At 38.9% G+C, this 21,964-nt stretch overlaps 1 protein-coding gene across 4 annotated transcripts in view; it reads right to left on the bottom strand.

The window, feature by feature from the left end:
- Nucleotides 1–13,723, bottom strand: part of LOC102094856 (kinase non-catalytic C-lobe domain-containing protein 1) — a 63,329-nt gene extending 49,606 nt beyond the window's left edge. Inside the window, exons 1-3 of one of the 4 annotated variants that reach the window (XR_010473470.1) lie at nucleotides 13,170–13,723; nucleotides 8,453–8,651; nucleotides 5,143–5,201 (exon numbers count right to left, since the gene is read on the bottom strand). Coding sequence is in view for 1 of the 4 variants with exons in the window: in XM_005506975.4 (XP_005507032.2) it covers nucleotides 5,143–5,201; nucleotides 8,453–8,651; nucleotides 13,170–13,271 (360 nt within the window). In the remaining 3 variants the exon portion in view is untranslated. The remainder of the gene's footprint in view (nucleotides 1–5,142; nucleotides 5,202–8,452; nucleotides 8,652–13,169) is intronic. The other 3 variants (XR_002419399.2, XR_010473471.1, XM_005506975.4) reach the window with 3 other exon arrangements.
- Between the last annotated feature and the right edge of the window lie 8,241 nt (nucleotides 13,724–21,964).

Below are 21,964 nucleotides of genomic sequence, written 5' to 3'. Positions count from 1 at the left end.
GCACTAGGTGTTTCAAAAGATTTATTTCTCCTATCAGATAAAAACAAAACCAAAAACCCCTCTAGGAGAACATATAAAAAGTTTTTTTCCTCCTGCACCAAGTGCCGAAAAAAGAATAGAACAGCAGAGAGAATCTCACAGCATTCAAAGCTACTGCTTTAAAAGAGCAGGGAAGTGGCAAAGGAAAGACTTCCTTTATACCTTCTGCTGTTTTGATTTGGGAGAAAGATCATAGGCTTTGATATTTAGAGAAGGACCAACAGCTGAGACCTGAGCACTAGTTCAGTAATGATCAACTATCGAGAAATACTGAAGTACCAAATTGTCAGCTCAGTTTGGTAGGACCACCATATATATAACCCAAACCTTTTTTCTTTATGTATTCCCTAGAACACTAGGTTTTTTTGGCATTTCAACCCGTGCGTTTATATGGATATAAAATATTTGTATGTATATGGTATATATCAATCCAACTGCCTGGTCACATTTCACAGGAATATGACACATGAATCTTAACTCTCTAGCTTTCAACAATAATGTAATAGCTTTTAGCTTGTCTTTCTACTTGCACTAGTTATACCACTTTGTGTAGAATAGTTTATTTTAAAGTTGTTGAAACAATTTGTCTGTCTTCCTTTTTTTTTTTTTTTAAATAATAGAAAACTGTAACCCACTGAGAACTGCAAGTTGACAGCTGTCACATTCTAGCAGAGCCAGGCAGTGTTCAGCCTTTTCTGGTTCTGATTTTCTCCCACGTGAGGGATCAGCAAACCCCACTGCTGCCGTGATAGCAAAAACCAAGAACAAGTTCTAGATGAGAAAACAGACAGAAGTGTGAACTTCACTTTCTTCTCATGCTCTATCCAGCATTTCCCCTTCAAGGCTCTATTCAACTCTGTACCACTGTTTCAGTTCTTTTATTTTCAAAAGGTTTTAACCAAGGTTTCTGAACTACTGCATTTTATCACCTCTAAATAATGGAAGAAGTGCATCCAGTCTGCTACAGATACATTAAAAAAAGGTAGATAAGACTGAAAATTCACTGATTTCTGTTACGGAGGTTCACTAGAACAGGCAAAATTGAATAGCCACATTATTAAAAGATTATAAATGCAAGTTCACACATGGCAGACATGGCTCCTTCATCTCACTGAAAGCTCATATCTTAGAAATGTGGGGTTCTACATCAATGAACCTCTGTGTCAGACTCAATGGCAGTTTTGTGATGCAGACAAATAGCTATTTGAAACTGGCTTGAGAGAGCTGATGTTTTTAACTCGAGGCAAATTTGTATTGTAGTGATAGAAATAAGGCTATTAATGAACTCACCAATATTTAGCTATTCCTGTTGTGCCTCTCATTGGTCAAATTTCACAAGTCTAGCACTGTACTGCCCAGGGCAAGAAAATGAAATAAGAACGTTTTTCACTAGGAAAAATTTAAAGCTCTTCACATTTAGAGGAGGGAATCGGGACTCAATATTAGTTTATACTGGAGATGAATTTTTATATAAGCCCGCTATATAGTCAAGTAGGCAAATTTTAAAAGAAGCCTCAAATCTCTATTTTTGCAATTCAGTCTCTTAATGTTTTTCTAAAACAGAAAAATTATCATTCTATACTGCTCTCTACAGTAGCATGCTAGTAAAACATTACAAAATCAGAGGCTAGCCTTTATACTCAAGATGTGTCTAACTGACTTCTAGCTCATGATTCTGTGATTCATGATTCAACAAGAACAAAAAAAGCAGTTAGTATTTGCCATAGCAAATACAGACACACCTTGTAGCTTCGAGAAGCAGAAAGTGAGATCTTTCTGTCAATGCAGGCAAGTAACAGCTTTAGTCATCAGAAAGTTTTACTGAGCACAGCCGCATCACGTACCTGCATATGCATTAAGAATTAAAGCAAAAATAATAATAAATGTTCTGTATGCAAATCACCTTTACAGTGTAGATCCTAACTCTAAAGCTTCTTTCCTGTTCCCTCCCTTGGCAGCACCAACCCTTAACAGTGCAGTTATTAGGGCACAATGGTAACAGAAGTCTGTAAGGAGATAGCAAAGTTAGAGGGGAAAAAAATTAACAGACACCCAGGAGATTCTCTGTTTTAGTCCAGTGCTACCTTAGAGACCAACAGTACCTGCTTGGCTGCTTTTTTTGCCCTCGTTCTGTGCCAATGCTTACACCAGGAAGAGGAGGACAGAAGTACCCGATTAAATGCTGTTGCAACTGATTAGCAACACACTAATTTCAAGGTCTCTTGAGACCCTCAGAATCTGCAATCCTTCCTCCAGCCCCACAGCTGGAGCTGTGGCAGCACTAAGGAAGTCGCCAGTTGGAAGGCTCAGCCACACTTCACTGTTGGCACCAACTGACCCTTTCACATCTACTTCCTTCTTAACATCTTTCTCTCTAAAAAGTCTGTTCTACACCTGACACTGAAGCTGACAGCTCCCTGAAAGGCTAGTTTTTACCTTCCCACTCAGAAAAATAACTGAAGTTGGTGTTATTTTTCCCACTTTACAAATGGAGAGCAGGTCAGGAAACAAGGCATAACTCTAAAACAAACCACATGAAATCAATTAGTTTTCAGTCCTGTGCATCATCATTTGGACAAAGCTTTAGATCTCTTGCTATTTGAAATTCCAACTAGAAACTGAAATTTTTAATAGTGTTGTTTCAGACACCAGGACAGTAATGCATTTCAATTTATTTCCTGCGTCTATTACCATTGTGTGCTTGTAAGCGCCAGCTAAGTTTAGCAACTAATTAGACCTAGTCACAATTCCATTAGAGGTCTGGATCAGTAACTCACCAAGCAGGAAACAAAACATCTATTATTGAAATAACTGTAGCTTTATTTGATGGATTTTTTTTAAAAGAGTTTGAAGAGGAAGAAGTCATCCAGCAACTATACAAACCTCATTGTGTGATTCCATTTTAGAAGCCACAAAATAGGTCATACTCCAATCAAGTGAAACCTTTGGCTGACATAAGTATTTTTAATCAGCTGAGCTTTGACAGTGGAGTAACAGCTATCAAAGATCATCCTGAACATAATGAGTAGCTCCAGTACTAATTTTTTGCTTTATATTGAAAATAGACAGTTTCAATATAAACACAGCTTTCCATTATTTTCAACAAAGCAGCTGCAAAAAAGCTCCAACAAAGAACAACACAGTAGAGTCAATACCAAGGAAGAAGCAAGCAGTAACACAAGATTTCACACCCCTGTAAAAAAGGCAACTTACTGGTATAGTGGAAAGAATATTTAATACTGGGAAAGCACAAGGGCCTAGAGTTTCCTCAGAGAGATGTCTACACAGTGGTATTCTGCTATTGTGTACTAGGAGGTCACAACAAGGGTGAGGGGATAGACGAAAGTATCAATGTCTTTGAAAATGATAAGATCTTGAAGTATTACCACAGAGAAGAAAAACAGCTAGCTTGGAAAAATTACAATGTTATAAAACCCTTGTAACAACTAGATAAGGATTAATTTACTGTAGGTCTTAGAAACTGCAAAAGCAAGCAGAGGTCAGTGTGGAATCCCTGGCAGAATTTGATCTGGTACAAAAGTACTTAAAATTGAACCAAACTCTAAAAGTGGTAGGAGGTAAAGCTTTGAAAGTTCCATGAATACTCCAAATACTGCAGCTGTCAGACAAAATGCACACAAATCCCAAGGAAAAACAATACACCTCTCACTTAGTATTCTCACAGTGTTCCCAAATCCCCATTTCACCTTGTTCCATCCCATTGGTCTTTGAACCTCTTTCAGTGTATCTATTTGCTGTATGCCTAAGAGTTCAGCAACTCATAGAGGTGGAGAAAGGGTTGGGGGGAAATGCAAGCTTGCCAGATCAGCAAATAATTCCACAAATTTTGTGTTTCTGTGTCACATCTTGAAGGCTTGTTAAGGGGTAAGGGATAGAGAACATATTTCTGTAAAAATCTTAAGTCCAGCTTCAGCAGTACAACAAAAAGAAAGAAGAAAGAAACAAAAATTAGTCACCTTTGGGTGACTTTGAGGGTTGCTTTCCTCAACCACATCTGAATATAAAGACTACCACACTTGCCAAGTTTACATGCAATATTGGTCACCTCCTAACCACTCCCCACCTGTGCTGGCCCCCTGTCCCCAAAGACTCCCAAAACAACAGCCTGGGGGTGGGTGGAAGAGCAAGCACAAAATTACTAGAGCTCTGCTGGCCCATGTGACTACATTAACAAATCATAGCAACAGAGATATATGTTGCATCTCTAGTCTTCAAAGACTGTTCTACTTCATATTCTCTACTACCCTTCCTGCCATATCATTCTCATCCTACTTGTAGGACTCCATGCTTTCAAAGTTCACTTATCATCCCCTCCTCCCCCTGCCAAGAAAACACAGAGAACTGTAAACCTGACTACGAAGGCTATAGCAACAAAAAGTGAAAGGTATTTGTATTGAACTATAAAGAAACACATTTTTTTAAAAAAAACCTTGAATAGAACAAGTTGCTAATTAAAGCATTTGCATTATCTAAGAATACAGGCCAGAAAAAATACTGCATTTAAAAAAAGGATATTAAGCAAGCAAGCCCTCCTCCAGCATGCAACGAGATAGCTGACTTGGGAGGCTAATGAATTAGTATAAACAATTTAAAACTAATTTAATTTAACAGCATAGAGCATTTGTGCATTGCAAAGCAACAGATAGTCATTTGTTTCTTCATTAAATCAAAGATAAAATTGCTGATTACCCTTCCATGAATTATTTTATTGAAGAGGACAGCAAACAAATTTTATATTTAGTCATAAAAGCTCATAGCTAGTCCCCAAACAAGCAAATGTAGTCAGTGAAGGATACCAGGGAACATAATATAAACCAGCTGTGGTTTAGGGCAACACATTATTCAGCCAAAACAGATTCTCACATTTTAACAGTTAGCAAACAAATGTTTATACAGAAAGTTAATATAGCATATAAAGTTTACTTTTTATTTCCACAAAACATATCTAAATGGCAGAATTTATTATTCACAAACTTTAAATGCGTTAATAATATACACTGAGAATGCTGAGCATTTGGTACTGCCAGAAATACTAGAATGATTAAACCCCCCTCTACTTCACAGATAAGTTTATGAACTTGCCTCAAAAGTGTTACCGGTGATATCAAATTCTGGTGGAACAAAGGCACCCTCTGGATCATCTTTGAAAGCAAAAAGAAATGTGTCATATTAAAATTAGTAGTCTTTTTCACTTAAAAACAAAACCAATTTGATAATACAAACTTAATGACATACTCATAAATGATTTGAAAGAAACTATGTATATAGCAGTATTTTGGTTCACTCATATCTAATGTACAAAAAGCTTGTTATCCATGTTACTAGTAGTGCAAGTAAAATGAAGTGTTATTTTCAAGCTTTCTGTAAGAAGATACCATACTTTTCCTACTAAGAAACAAAAAGAGACAAAACACCCCAAAGAGGTACATTTATCATGCCTAACCACTTCTTGCCTTCATATATTTATGTTTGCACTAAGCTATGACCTAAGCTGGTGTGGCTCAGCTGTGGCTTGCAGGTCTAATTTGATTAATGCAACATTTCCATTCACTATTTTCCACTGCAGACCTGGGGCATAAGGGTTCAAGCAGCAAAACCAACCTGAACAGCTAATGGCCTCTTCATCTACAGGCATCTTGACCTTTCTGCTTAGTTTGTTTTAATTATGATAAAAGAGTTGAGGAAGCACATTCCCCACCTGCATGCTGCTTAGCAGAGAAACGAGCTACTGCAGCAGCCACTTCTTAGTGAAGAGGTGGAAGGAAGAAAGGGACACCTTAAGAGAGCAGTGCTGCTGCATCCAAGCATGCATGTAGTATCTCACTGTACTGATGTCACTTGAACCCAGTAAAGAACACCAGGGGATTTTAAAAAGTGCCTGACTAAAAACCCTACACTTCACTTACACATACAACTCACCTAGTGTATCCTTCCATGAAGCCAACAGATGCCTGAGAGCCTTTACAAGCAAAGACTATAAATTTCCCCTCTCAACAGGGGAAAAAAAAAAGTATGCTCACCAGAGTAGCATACTCAACATAGCTTTCACTAATAAAACTTTTGGGCCTGTATTTTAGAAGTGAAATGCAAAGCTCCTTTTGTAAAAAATACTAAACTCAGTTATATAGTAGAGAGAACTAGAGAAGACTTTTTTGACATATTCATATATTGAAGCTACCTGGCATGGCTGACTATCTATATGCCACTAACTTTATTTAGAGTTTCTCACTATGTTCTGAGATTCTACCTTTCCACTAAAAAAAAATAGGAACTAATTCTGCATCCCCCATCACCATTTTTTCCTGATGTTTGGGGGACAAACAGGGAGGGGAATTAATTAATAGAAGGTATTTGGTCCCTCCTCATTCCCTACCCCCAGACTACTGCTCCTTCTTTTAATCACCCCACTACCTACTCCCCTTCTTTTGATAGAACACTTCAAAGGCTGTACAAGCATATAATTTTTATCACTGGTAAAGCTCACTGTATCCTTTTAATTGAATGTTTACAATGGAAACCTGTCTGATTTGGGAAGACAAGAAGATATCAGAGCCCTTGGCAGAACATCCTATGGAATGTCATTTCAGTGCCACAAAACCTGCAGGAAGCAGAACTCTGCTAAAGCAGAGGTGACAGGCTGTTTTCTCTCACTGGCATGGAAATCCAGAGGTTATAATTTTCTTCTAGATAAATGAATCCATAGGCAACAACTATAGGGAAGCAAAAAGGATAACCTCTGCAAGTACCTATCTAACAAACTGCATTTTAAACAAACAGGATCTGATGGAAAGGGGAAGAGAAAGAATCAAAGACATAGTGGAGTGTGTGTGTGGGAAACAGAATATATACATAGCTTTTTGCATTCCTAGGAAAAAAACAAACAAAGAAACAATTTATTTAAAGAGAACTGATGAAAAGTCTCTTCCTCAGAGACTAACATGACATTAAGGAACAAGATCTTTGTCCATTTGCTTTGCACAGGAATTTGTTATCCCACATTTTAAGCAGTTGAATATTGCAAATTCCTGGATCGACTGTTTGCCAGTTATTCAATTAGAATAAGACATTTAAGAAGGAATCGATTTTTTTTTCCTTTCCCAGCGGCAAGCAAAGATCTCAGTTGAGGGGTATTTTTCATCGAGTAGATTTATCCTCTTCAACAAGTTTTTCACATACTTTTACAAATACAAAGCCATCTTTTTTTCTAATCTCAAGTTATGACAAGCTCCTTAAAATAAAGGAAATTGATTCCACATTACCCAATTAACATGGAACTAAAAGTTAACTCCTATTTGAGGAATTTAAGCACAAAACAAATACCACAACAATTAAGAAGATATATTTTCATCTTTATTAATTACTTTTTATGTTACATGTTTATTTGAAAAACTACCTTTAATTGCAAAGAAGGCAATAAATATTCATTTGTTGCAAACTTCTCTTACACCATTTTTTTCTAAATACTGCAATTTTGATTTTGACAAAAAGAATAAGCACTTATTCTGACACAGAGTCAAAAATAAATTAAAGAAAACACAAGACCTGAATAGCGTGTATATGGACCACAACGGTGGTTCTTGTTACAAGCTGAAAATTTTAAAAGGATCATAGAGTAAGAGATTTTTTTTTGTTTTGTAATATCCCTAACAGGCTCAAGACAAAGACTCTTGAGATGGGTCATATGAAGAGTGAACAGTAACAATAACATGGTTTTTTGTCTGTCATAAATCAGAAGTCAGTTTTTAAGTTAACTATCCCCCCCCCATTCATCTGCTACAATAACTGAAGGCCTTACATGCTACTACATAGTGGGTTTTAGCATATTAAAATTCATTTCTCAGTCAGTCATCACACTTGCCAAGTCTAAAAATCACGACCTCAAAAAAAAAAAAAAAAAAATAATAGTCCTTTATTCAGGAGAGAGCTTTCCTTTCTGACAGTGAATAGGCACTAGAATTGCCCCATTCTCTGTGGCTACAATCATCAAGATACATTGAATGTCAGATTTCTCCAGAAATAGAACATACCCATGAAATGAGAAGAACTGGAAGAGAACAAGAACGTGCTTTACATAGGTAGAGGCTTGTGCACATAGATACACAAATACATAAGCTACCGTGTTTAAAAAGGAGATAAAAGACATTCCCCTGGATAAGTCTTAAAATAACCAGGACGAATTTTCTAAGCAAACTCATAAAAGCCTTTGTTCATCAATCACAAAACTGAACATGTAGTTTTACCCAGACCCATACTCACCCATTCTTAAACAAGTATTTGTTTTCTCTTTATTTTAATTACAAGTCTTAGGAATATAATATAATGCTTTACTACAGTCTCTCACTATGAGTTTCCATAGTTCTAAAACAAACGGGCTGTAAACACAAATACTTACCGCTGAGCTGTTCCATGAAGCATACATTGCCATTGGTGTTAAAAGCCAAAGTGTCAGGAGTGATGCAGAGTGTCTGGAAGATTGCAGAATGGGCAATGCTCTTCAGTGAATGGCAACACTCCAGGCAAATTGCCCAAATATCCTGCTCAGTAAGACAGCTATCCCGCAGCGACAAAATATCAGCAAGGGACACATTCTCCTGCCAAAATACGAATTCATAAATTACCCTGTATTTCAGGACAGTACTTTGTGTATTATAGATTACATTTGACACAACTGGCTACAAGTAATGTTTCCAGCAAGTTCGCAGACTTTCTAGGACACTGATTAACACCCCAAGATACAACAAGTGCATGACTTTGCTCTTAACACAGTCTCTGAAGAAGCACATTTAACCTGAACAAAGGTATCACAGTGTGTTAACATCAAAAGAAGACTTACTATGCAAGCTATGTAAGTTACATAAACACTACATCAAAGTTAGGGAAACAGACCATTTGGAGGTAAAAGCAGAGAGACTAAGTTAAAACATTTTGTTTAACCCATGTCTCCCTTAAGCTCTCCCAGGTGCCTTTGGATAAACTACTTAAAAATTCTCTTCACAGCAGTTTTCCCTACCGTCTGTGATCTGGGAAAAAGTATTCTCTAAATTAGCCTTTCTTAAGAATGATAGTGTTACGAAGTTTAGTGGTACAGACCATTTAATAAACACTGAAAAGCCAAACAGGCCATAGAAAAAGTGTTCTTTGACTTAAAAGTAAACACCTTGGTTGGCCTAGGCCTCCTTATTACACCCAGATCTCTTAGTGATCAAAATAACTCATGGACTTTATTTCTAAGTTAGAGTCCTAAACTGTAAGTCAACCTCTTTGACCCTGTCATCACAGCGAGGCTATGAAGAGTCCAGTTCCAAAAAAACGTGGCTCTAATGTGGCTTCTCTGGTCAAGAAGTTCAGAAAAAATGCTTTGTTCAAAGCAGCTAGCCTTTTTCAGTACATTTTTTAGAATACAAAACTAATCCATTACCTATAGGTACAGCAGTAAAGCTTTAATGAACTTAAAGTAATGACAAAAACATACAAACAAAACATCAGTTCCACCTGTAAAGAAAAATAAGCTAACAAAAATGGAACTATCTACAGTTTCTTTGCATCAAAGCTATATAGCTATTACACATAATAGTTTCTCCTCTATATAGAGTAATTAAGAATAAAGACTATACTTCTGAATGATGTTAAATATACGTTGAAGATGTAGCTGCACATTCCTTAGAATACAGAAAATAGAAAGTATGTCATTGTCAGCAAAACAGAATGTGAAGTATCTTACAGCTCAGAAAACTGTAAAATACAGTTGGAAAATACAGTTATAACTTTCTTTACATACCTCTGTACTGAAGAACATCAGTGATATCTAGATTACCATTTGCAGAAGGGTTAACAACTTGTTAACACTTTTTTTCAGAGAATTAAGTATTGCACTCATAATAGCCTTCAAACAAGAACAAATTCTTAGTCCAATAATTCATTTTTGTTTTTAGTCTAAAGTATAACACTTAACAAATAAACAAAAAACTGGTAGGAAATGAAACATGCTATTGTTTGTGAAACTTAATTTCTATTTTCAATATTCTAGTTTTCATCAGCCCAAGGATGCATCAATTTACTAATGGCAGCATTACTACAGTGCCTTCCAGCACTAATCATGGACTCCAGTCTCACTGAGTTCAGCCCTACATAATAAACAGCAAGAGATGTTGCAGTTCAAGTACATGAGACAAAAGATCTCATTTTCTCTGTGGTGTGCTCAGCATCATATGTGTAATTTTGAAGGTGGATGAGGAGGTTTTGCACAGCTTTATGGGGAACTACTTCCAAGCATGAAATGCAACACAGAAGTTCCTGTATCTGAAAACAAACACATGACAAGGAGCTGGACCACAAACCATTAGGCTTTGAAGCTGACCAAACTGACAGGTAGGATGAAGACAGGCTTGGAAAGATGAACTGCTTATTCTATGGTCAGCCAAAAAAAGTTTGGAAAAAAAAAAGAAAAACAAGAAGTAGTTCTATGATCAAGGCAATGAACCAGTAAAACCTGTAAAACCTGCAACTTTTAAGACAGCTTCAATAACAAATTCCAGTCACAATCAGAACTTGGTAGAATTTCTTTTGAGTGAAGCTTTGAGGTTGAGCTCTAGAGTGGATATTAATCATCAGTGGAGATATCTACACTTTAAACATACAAAACCATCTTTGTCTTGTGATTATTTGGGGGAGTAAACAAAAGATGATGATGATCTCATGTCAAACTTATTCTCATGTCAAACTTATTTTCCTTGCAGGGAAAGGGAAAGTTTGGTAATAAAGGGGGGGGGGGGGGGGGGAAGGCAGGCCTATGAATGTTCAGTGGTTTCCATCAGCAATGGATGGCTAAGTAAAGATAAAAAACAAAGCAAAATACCACCACCACAAACACACAGTAAGCTGCCTTCCTTCCAGTGCTCCAGCACATTAAGTTACTTATTTCACAGAAACCATGTATTTGTCAAATGGCCACAGTACCTTGACCTTTGTTATTAAAGTTGGTACGGCAGCAAAGCAAGGCCTTTGTAGAGAATGTAACATTAAAAACACCAAGATGTGCATTTGATTAGTTTCCGTCCCCAAAGCAATAAAAAAAATACATCCTTTTAAGACTATAATACAGGAGTCTACAGCAAACTGAAGCTTCTGGTGAGCCATGACTTCAGTATTTTGGACCACTCAAAGCTGGTTCACTCAAATGACCAGAAAACTCCTGTATTGTGTAACAGAGATGCCGATGCCTTTTCTCTCGTGTCACTATCAGTAAAAGATGCTTGTAAAAGCAATTACGGTTTAATAACTACAAAAAAGTGAACTGGCCAGACAACCACGCTTTAATTACTCACTTTAGTTCTCAATTTTCCCTTATATTTTCTTCAGAAAACATAAACCAGTTCAGTAGCATAGAAAATTAAGCAGGGGAAGAGAGAGCAGGAAGAGAACTAATTAATTGGCCACAGACACTTCTTAGAAGATTTGAAACAAAATATTAAGGAGTAGGAGATGGACAAAGTCCTAGACATTCAAAATACACCAACACCCTCTGTATTTCCTACTCTTCTTCAGCTCAGGCAGCTTCTTGCTTCACATACTGTCTTTTGTAAACCACATACATCAGACACCAACCTTATTCCTTATACTTTGTACAGTGATAAGAAGCACGGGCTCCACTAAATGACTAAGCAGTTAAGAGTTATGTACATCAGCATTCACAGCTCTCTGGCACCTAAGTGTTTTTGCCAAGATAATTCCCACAAACTTCAAAACAATCTATTCCAGAATCATGGAAAATACATTTCGTTAATTTCATCACATTTCACAAAAAACACTAGCTTGCCTGGGTAAGCTCACCGAGTACTCTTCAAAGCAGCCCTTTTTTATTCTCTAATCACCACTTGATAGGACATGTTCATTCTCTCAAAAAGAATATTGAAAACATTTGTGTGTCTGGAATAACTAAATAGAAGAGACTGGTGGGAATCCACAATCAAAGTATATATTGAGCAGGTGAGAAAAATGGGCTCAGGTCTTTCCCACACTGAAGAGTTGACCTTCAGTCTTCTCCTCCTACCCTGAAGAAATACTCTAAATATTAAACTGATGTGGAAAATGTAGGCCACTTCCACCTGCCTTCTGTATTTTGCCTGCGCCAGTCTGGGAGGGCCCACACCACTGAATGTTACATATGAGGGGACAAAGAGCCAAACTGCTGAGCCATTAGATGGCTTATGAAAACGGGAAGGGACTTTTCATTTTCAAACACACTTTTAAATCCTAATTCAGCTTGGGTTTTTAACATAGCAAATAATAAAGCTTGCAAGATCTAGTTTGGAGAACGAGTGGGTCACAGATAGCTCACCAAACTTTTACTTGAAAAAACAAACCAACAAATCAAAACATTTTGCCCATTCACTGGGGGTAAGGAACACACTTCATGTGGAAACATACAAAGATGAGCAAGAGCAATAAAAAGCAAGTGCAAATCTAAGTACAAATCCAGACAAATGTGAGGGCAGAACTGGGTTACAGCTATGGGTTATTTGACATAGTAATTGAACAAACAGGTCAAACAGGTTTGTTTTGGTGGTTTGTTTATTTCCCAGAGACAAAGACCTTTTTACACAGGGCAGCAAGATATGGTTGTACAAAAATCGGGTTGGCAGCTACTGGAAACTCTTTTATCCATGTAAGAAATTTCCCTTTATCATGTGCGACAAGGACAGGAACTTCCCGACTGCAGCATCAGCACACGGCTACAACGGCAGTTACGACTCACTCCAGACTCGAGGACCATGACTTTGCTGTTGTGTGGGAAAGGTGCAGTGGGGACGGACTAAGCCCAACTTGGTAGCTGGGATCATGGGGCAGAAGAAACCAAGAGCCCGCGGCGAACACGCGGAAAGGGAACGGTGGTGCTGACACAGCCTGGCCGCTCCCTGCGGGGCGGGTGAGCCCCCGGTTGTGTCCGGGGCCCGGCACAGCCGGTGAGCTGTCCTCACTGCGCGAGCAGCAGACGACGCAGAGGGGGCAGCAGACGAGGCAGGGGGGCCCGCGGGCCGCCCCCGAGGCCGCCTCTCTACAGGTGAGCGCAGGGGCGGCGGCGGCTCCGTCCCCGCACCTGCCTCACTCACCTCATCCTCCAGCAGCGTCGGCAGAGGCTCGAAGTCGTAGCAGTTCACCTCCTCCTCCTCCTCGTCATAAAACACATCGTCTGCGGCGCCAACAGCCTCCATTCCGCCCGGCGAGGAAGCAGAGGCTTCACCTCCGCAGCCTCCCTACGCGCCCGGAGCACGGCCCTCGGCCCCCGCCGCGGCTCATCCCCACACCCTCCAGCGGGCTGCCCCCGACAGCGACCCCCACAGCGTTGGCCCGTACGCTAGCCCCGCTTTAACCCCTTCCCCTCTCGGCAGGGTACGGCCGCGGAGGCGCCCCCTGTCTTTCCCGGCGTCCCGCCGCTGCTCGGTTAAGCGCTCGGCTAGGGCAGCGCTGTCATGGCAACGCAGCCCGCCGCCGCTTCACCCGCACGGCGCGGCCTCACTGCGGCGGCGCCCTCCCTCCTGCGGCGGCGCCCGCCCCCGCCGCCCGCCTCAGCCCGGGGCGTCCCCGGGGACAGACTGCGAACCGCGGCGCGTCCTGCGCGGCCAGCTCCCGGCAAGAAGGCGGTGGCGTGGCCGTGGCCCTTGAGGGGCGCGCCCGCCGCAGAGCCGGCGGCGGCCGCCGGGGCCGATCCCCGGCTCGGCTGCGCTCGCTGGACGAATTGGGGCGGCGGGACGGAGGGCTCGTGCCGCGCGGGGGGCCAGGGCGGCGGCGTTTCCGGGCGCCCGAGGTGCTGACAGTCGGTGTGGCCGGAGAGCTGCTCCTGCGGGCGAGCGATTTCCTCCTCTAAGGAAAACCTCGGGCCAGCATAAACCCCGGCCCGTGTGCCCCTGCCTCGCCCTATCGCCATCGCCTTTCCAGTCGCTGGATATACCGTATAAACCCCAGCGCGTAAAACCAGGCAGGTGATCAAGGATTTGCATGATCATGGCCATAACTCCTGACGCAGTTCAAGCCACAACATGCACAAACAAAATCCGGTGTCACGCACTTTCTGTTCATTAGCTCTTGCCCATCTTTGCTGTCCACAGGTTCAAAATCAAGAATTCCTTCATAAGTAGCACCACCTGCATAGGCACATGCGTTTGTTTCAAGTAGACCCCATTGGAAACTGCAAATTATGTTGTGTAAACAGGCCGTAGCTATTCCACTTTCTGCCATGGAAGGGAAATGTGCATTCGGTAACAGGTCACTGCACAAACGCCTGAGCAGGTGTGTCCCGATGTAGCTTTAAGCATGTCTGCGGCCACATCAAAATCTAACATCTCCATTGCAAACAGTGTGGTGGATGGAGAGAATAAACTGTTTTTCCCTGTAATTAAATTTCACAAGTACAGGTACTTGGAAAATAATAATGCCATTTTTATTATTCTGTTTTCCTGTATTCCTCTAATTCTGTGTCAAAATTGAGTATGTTAATGAATTAATCTGTGCACAGAACATAAAGCAAAGCCAGAGTTTTATATTCTATTTTGTATGTAGTACTTTTCGGCAAAGATTAATATGCTATTAAAATATACATTAAAAACACTGTGAAGCAAACAAAGATACTGTGATTAACTGCCCCATAAAAGTCCTCCTGCAGCAGTTGGAAGATTTCTTCCAATTAAACATTAAGTGGATACATTCCAATTATGGCATGGTACTGAGGAAAAACCCAAACCCAGGCAGATTGGAATCTTTCACATATATGCTGTCTTCTTACTAACATTTTTAACTAAATTGATGTGAATAAAATGTTTTTTATGATTAAAAATATTTCTAATTATATATACATACAATTTGGTAACTCGGGCTTTTAATTGTGAACAAATATTAAAGCATGAGACCTGTCTCCCAGTTTCTTTGGTTCACTTACTTGGTCTGCTGAAGGAACTATTTATACCAAGTGAAATATATGAAAAGTGAAAACCAAAAATGAAATAAACATAGAAGGAGCAAAAGAAACTGTACTCCAAGTTATAAACTACGGCAGCACAGAATTCCTCTGTAAATGGAAACTTGTAGCAGAATTAACCTTATCACAACTGCCTTGATATGCAGGACAGAACAGTTACTGGAACTGGTACGGTTTGGTAGATTTTTCCAGAAAAAATTGGTATATTAAGCCTGTGCTCTCCTCAGTAATTCTGTTGTTTTGTTTTCCTCCTTGGTCTCACGGTTGAGCAACTGTCAAGAAAAGGCATTGTAACTTGTTTAATACAGTCATGTAACAATTCTTACACTAGAGTGTTCATTATTAACATCTGCAATTAATCATAGCCTGTGGGAATTGTCGAAGTATGTGTACACTACACACTTCACCATTAGAAAAACCCCCACGTGTAGATGAAGCTGTCAGTTTGTCTGCAGTCATGTTTTCCATTTCTTTCTTTTCTGCAATATTACTTAAGAAAGTTAAAGTTTTTTAGAGGCCTCTCTAGAGTATTGGTAGGCATTTTTTGAAAGACACTTTATGGATATTTGAGTGTGTGTGGAAATTACCTTGTGAGTCTGAAGCTGGCTAAACATGCAAGCCAAACCAGAAATATCTAGATCAGCAGTCAGATGCTCAAAGGTGAGGGTTCTAAAGAGGCAGAAATAAAAGCATTATTTGCACTAATAGTATTCTATATTCTGAAAAGAAATAAAAAATGGTAGCATAGATTAAATATACTGTGACTAAAATTGTTTTGGTAAAGGATAATTGAGACAGTTTTCATTATGTAAGTACCAGAGAGAGGTTTCAATTCCATCTGAGCAGATTTTGAACTGAGATCTCTTTAGTAACAATTACATCCGGAATCACAATTGTTAGAGATTTTGACTTCTTAATTGTAGACTAGAGATGAAAAACTACTAAACAAAGGTAAGCTCCAGGTATAGTGCAGATATTATATTAACACATGAGAAACATCTCAACCAAAAATCATTGAATTAACACAGTTTTGTGTCTTAGGCTTGGTGTATGATCACAGACAATACAGGAGTACTGGATGAACTACATCTGATTTCAGTCTTCTCACTGTTTTAGCATGCTCCCCCTTAAGCTCTATCTAATTTGTAGCAAATGCAGTTTGTAGTTTTCACATAAGCAGTGTTTGTAGCAGAACAGCTGACTTATTTTTGTCTCTGACCACAGTCGATAGCAGATGTCTGGAACAAGGTAGTTATATATTATGCTCTTCCAGTACAGTCTCAAAGCTTGCAAGGAGTCACAGTTCAGATATTCCCTAAGGCAGTGGTAGTGCCTATTGATGTAAGACACTGGAATATTTTTCCTTAATGAATTTGTCCATTCACTTTTTGAGTCTGAATAGTTTTACTATCTGCCATGTCCTATTGCAAAATTCCTCAGCTGACCCACACTTTGCATAAAGTAAATTCTTTGTTTCATTTGAGGTTCCTAATGTCTTGTATTTGAAAAGGTGCTGGATAGATTCCCTATTTATTATCTTTCTATAATTTATGATACTGCAGAGTTGTCATACCTCCGCTAGTTTCTCTTTTCAGGTTGAAAGGTCCTGATCTAGTTGCTCTTTGACAGAATAGAAATTAATCCATGACTTCCATCATGCTGTAGCACTTCACAGTACTTTTTCTAATTGTGTCATTATGTAATTAAAAATTATGAAAGGGGGACGAGGCAAGGAGAGAATTGGTAGACTCTCAAGAGATTTTTGAAAATGACATATTAATGACCTGTAAACTTAAAGGAAGTACTTTTCTTATCCATGATTTACTGATTTAGTTGTGAGTCTCATGCCTTTTATTTCCAGGTATCTGGATTTTTGGTATATTGTACAAAAATAATTCGGTGGGCACCAGTCACAGAGAATACATTAATGGGAATTCCGTAAGTGACTGCCAGAACTGCTGTCTCTGCAACATAATCCAAATACAAACTACAAGAGAAGGAACTTGTGTGGGGTACTACTGTTATGCCACTTTGTGCCACTGGAAATGTCTTTCATGTTCTTTTGTAGGTTTCTGCTTTTCATTATAACACTTTGGTTATTCTTTTTAGTAGATTATATAATCATAATTGACTATTAAAATTTTGGAGTACCAGCCTTGTAGATGAAAGGTACACATTTGTTACACTACAATTAGATTGTACATTCTTCTTTTGAGAGTTTTCCTTTAATAGCAGTTTGCCTGAAGGTTCTAATTTTAATTTGGTTTGGATGAAACTCAGAGAACTGAAGGATGGCAGTATAAAGAATTGGGTTTTGTGTGTGTATGACTTATATCCTTTTCAATTGTTTGTTTTTTTGTTAATCGGAGATCCCTTTAATGCCATGGGCTTTAATACTTTTACAGTCTCTGAAACTACTGTTCTTCCTTTAGCAGTTATATCTATTTCAAGACAGAGAAAAGCTTTCTGCCTGTTGCCAACTGCTGCTGCCTTTGTGGTGGCAGTGAGAAAGCATTGTAATAAAAAGCAAATTATGTGTTGCTGCTATGGAAAAACCTGAAAGAATTCAAAGGTAAAGACACTGCAATTTTTAAACCTGCCTCACTGCTGCTATGAGTTGTGTATGTGCATAAATCTGCTTGCCTGAAGTGGCAGGTTGGTTTGTATTCCAAGTACTTCAGAATCTTACAAGGGCAATAAGGATGTATTAGCTTTGCATTTCTGAAGAGGATCAGAAAATCATATGCATAGGCTGCTTATTGTATAGGGAAAACCATATATAGGTGTTCTCTTTTCATGGGTTTGGATGGCAGAAATGTAAACTTCAGAATCATCAAGCACAGTCTTTGGTTATTATAGGTGCCTGTCACATAATTCTTTACACAGAAATACCAAACTCCACCTGTTCCTACATGTTAGGAATCTTCTTATTTCCAGCCTCTACTTATACTCATCTGCTTTTGCTCCAACATTGTCATTTATCTTTTAATCTCAGTACCTGTTTCTTTACAGGTTACCATATTATGTGTACATCTGTTGCCTTCCTTCTTTTCTAAACAGTACATTTTCTTAAAACTATGTTCTAGTCATGATTGCTTTTCTCCTACAGTACACTTTTGTTGTCTCTATAATGCTGATGAAACTTAAGTTCATCTTTTCCTCAGGTGCTTAGAAATTCTGATCTTTTCAATAGAGTCCTCTTCTATCTACCCCCTCGGTATATTTCTTTATAGAGGCTTGTGTCTCTTTTTCATCTTCATAATCTTCTCACATGTCAACTGTCTAAAGACTTTAATTTCATACTAGTTTCGTTTGTCCTCATATGAAAGACTATCAAATAATTCTTCACTGTTCTCCTCAAGACATCTTTCAATCATCTAGCACATTTTCATCTGAACTACAGCTGCATGATCACTTCCTGTATTGTTTCTACATGAATTCTATTGGGTGGCAACCCAGGGATAGATAGTTCCCATCACAAGCTACTTTGGGGTAATATGCTTTGCATTTAGGCATCTCCACTTTCTTTGTCATTCTTTAAATATCCATTGCAATTGGATATTACCTTCCTGTACCAGCTGAAATGCAGGGAAAGACAGCAAAAGTAAAGATATAATTCAGCTCCAACTGAAGTCAATAGCAAAACTGTCATGGCACAATTTCCTTTGAAGATAAACCATTGAGATGCAAGATCAAAGAATTGAATTGTTTTTATCTGTATAAAAATAGGAAAATAACCTGGTATTGATCCAACACGCAAACACAGGGCTTTCTTTTCACCTCTGGAAAATTAGGACTAGAGGATGTATGAGTCCAAAATCAATGCAATGCTAAGTGTGGTATTTAGGAGTTTCTGAGTCATTGTTTCATTAATTCAATTAGATTACTAGGTTTGTCATAGGCAGTATTTATCCAGAAATATCTATGTGCGTGTGTATTCACACATATATACATACATAAAGACTGATGATAGGACTCTTTCTATTGGTATTACTCTGCAGTGTTTGATTACTTCCTTTATCTCAGTGTCTTTGTACATCCCAGGTATTCCCACATGAGGCTTGTATTGCAAGCTGGAGACCACTTTGCTTATTTCACACGGTAAAGTGAGGCACCATGAAAATAAATCACTTCCAACATTACCCAGTAGGCTAATATCAACTGGAAATTTAAGCCATAAACCTGGAGAGCCAAATTTACGCTATAATTGCAAAGCATTCTCCAATTGATTGTGAACTGGTTTCGTTTTGACATTATAACATTGTCTTCATAATGCAATATTGTCTTAATAGTACCTATTGGTCCCCTTGCTCTTTTAATTCATTTCAGTGGTGTTCATGTGGAAACATTAGAAAAAGGTGCTCAGAAGAACATTTTTAGAAGATAATGTGCATAATAAAGTCTAATATGATGCCTATGGCAATTTCACACTGGAAAATAAGCTGCAGGGTTGTAGTAGCCATCCTTCAGAGAAACACCTCAAAATAATTAACTAAATCTTAAGTTCATATTAAAGAAACACAAAAATTAACTATGTGTAGGCAAAATTCTAACCCTGGGATTGCTTCTATTTCTCATGTTTGGCTATTTCCTTAAGTTTTCCTCTACAGAGATTAATGAGATCATTATGAGCTGCTCATAGTGGAAAGGAAAACATTGACAAGATAAAGTATTCTCCCATCCCTGGGGAAGTGAATCAAACTGCATTGTTTAAATCCTTCTTGAAGTTAAAGAATCAACAGGAAAAGTCCATCCTGAAGAGCCTAATGTCTCCAAAACAATCACCTGATGTCCCCAACAGCTATGAAATCCACAAGTGTGAGGACAAAGTAGAACATAGATGATATGATCTACTAGCAACAGAGATAGTATATAGTATTGACAATTTAATCTTTTTTATTTACTGGGACTATTTGTCTCCAATGAGGATTTAGCTACTTTGTTTCATGCTTGAGTCACTGCAGTTCTTTCTTCCTGACGTTAAATTGGAAAGGCATTCAAAAATTCCACCTGTGCAAGACAAAACAATCCAAGTCTTCTGGAAACATACCGGGTGCTGTTCTCCATATTCCTTACAGGTCCTCCAAAATAAAAACATTTGTAATCCAGCAACTTGTTCTCCATTCTTAGTTTAGGAAAACAACTGCTCTCCATGGAAGGCCAAGGGCTGCTGTGCTCTACCGTGAAGCTCTCAGGAGCTGAGATCGACTGTTCTTGGCAGAGGGCCCTATGTTACATTACTTTGTGCCAGACCTGATTAGAATGAGTCTGATCACAATCAATTTCAGATCACAATGCTGAACTCAGTCTTTCTGTCAAGCCCTTCAACCAGTAACAAAGATAGCTGAAAGAACTTTCAAAGGTACAGATGATCCTTTAAAGTCACTCAGCCTCACCAGAAGTGAAGAACAGAGGTTTTTTTACAAACTAACTGAGGCAAATCTCATACAGAGTATCAGAAAATGTTTGTTGAAAAACACAGGAGGAGCTATACTGAAGCTATTAAAAATGCAAGCTTAATTTCTAAAATAGTTCTGGACAATTTTTTTATTTTTTTTTTTTCCACATGATAGTCTCAACCATGGAGGAAAAGAGCACTCGCTAAGGTTGACCTCTGCTATGTTGGATTGAAAATGCTGTGAGTAGAGTGCTTTCCTGGCAGATGGAAGTAGTCCTTTATGCAGGCAGACTTTGAGTTTGAACCCTGGTGCCACACGCAGGTGAGTGCCATTTTTGCAGTCTGAGAAAAAACCCCAACACTTCTATTTCCAGTCACCCTAAATTAAGACTTGCTTCCAACTTCTCAGTTCAGCCACTGCACTGAAAAAATCAATTATTTGCACTACCTGAGTCTTAATATTGTAATTGCTACCTTTAATTTGCTGATGGATTCATAAGTAATATCTATGTATTGTGCCATTGGGGACTCCTTTACACTGGAGAACGTTCCTCTGAGGAGAAGCATACTCAGAATCTGGCTATGAAACTTATAAATACATCTGGGAAACACAGTTGAGACTGAATCTTGTACCTTGCAGATACAGAACAGCAGGAGGAGAGAAACTCTTACCAAAAATCTCCTCTTACCAGGAGAAGGGAGAAAATAGGTCCGCAGTATCTCAAGAATACAGAGCCTGAGGAACTGAGCTTCAGTTTGGGTACAGGACTGCAAATTCTTAGACTTTCCTGCCTTGTTTTAGATTTAATTCAGGGGCAGAGGTGACTGATTTGCAAAGACTCCTACAGATATGGTCCTTAGCTGTATGCTAGTGGAGCTCCAAATAGTGTTTAATGAGCCAGGAAGACAAATTGCTGTGTTCAGCTTGAAATCTATAGTAGCTACAGCAAGTATGTGTTTGAAACATTTGTAATTAATTAGGCATCCTCAGTTACCTCCTGGATGAAGCCAAAACCATCTTGGGCATCATAAAATCCATGAACTGCAGTATATGCCTCCAAAATTTGATAATCCAAATGAATCAACTGGGAAAAACTCTCTTCCAATCTGTTAGAGCTATTGATTCATCTGGATCTAGAATGTGTTATTTAATTTTCATTCTTGGTGAAGATAGTTGATTTATATTGAGTGAAAAAACAGACGAAATATTGTGTGTAGCAAGCAGTTAGGTAGATGAATATCCCATAAAGAAACTCTCACAGCACACAGGGAGAAGCAGAAAGAGTACAAGGTAGATCTAGTGCCTCAATCCAGTGTTGTGTAGAGTTCCACTGATTTCATGAAAGTTTTTGATTCTGAATTGGTGTCTCCATGGACACACCTTTCAAAAGGCAGAAAGAGTCAGCTGCTTGTATCTCAGAGGCAATACATCCCTATTCTAATCTGACTCACAAGGATAGGTAAATTATTTCAATTCAGTTTCTTGAAATAAAACACTATTATTTGTTGGAGCATAGCCAGGAAAAATGCTTAAA

Source organism: Columba livia, chromosome 6 (genome assembly GCF_036013475.1).
Source record: "Columba livia isolate bColLiv1 breed racing homer chromosome 6, bColLiv1.pat.W.v2, whole genome shotgun sequence".
NCBI classification, from domain to species: Eukaryota; Metazoa; Chordata; class Aves; order Columbiformes; family Columbidae; genus Columba; species Columba livia.
Note: the sequence above shows the minus strand (reverse complement) of the source record. Positions and strands in the feature narration are given on the sequence as shown.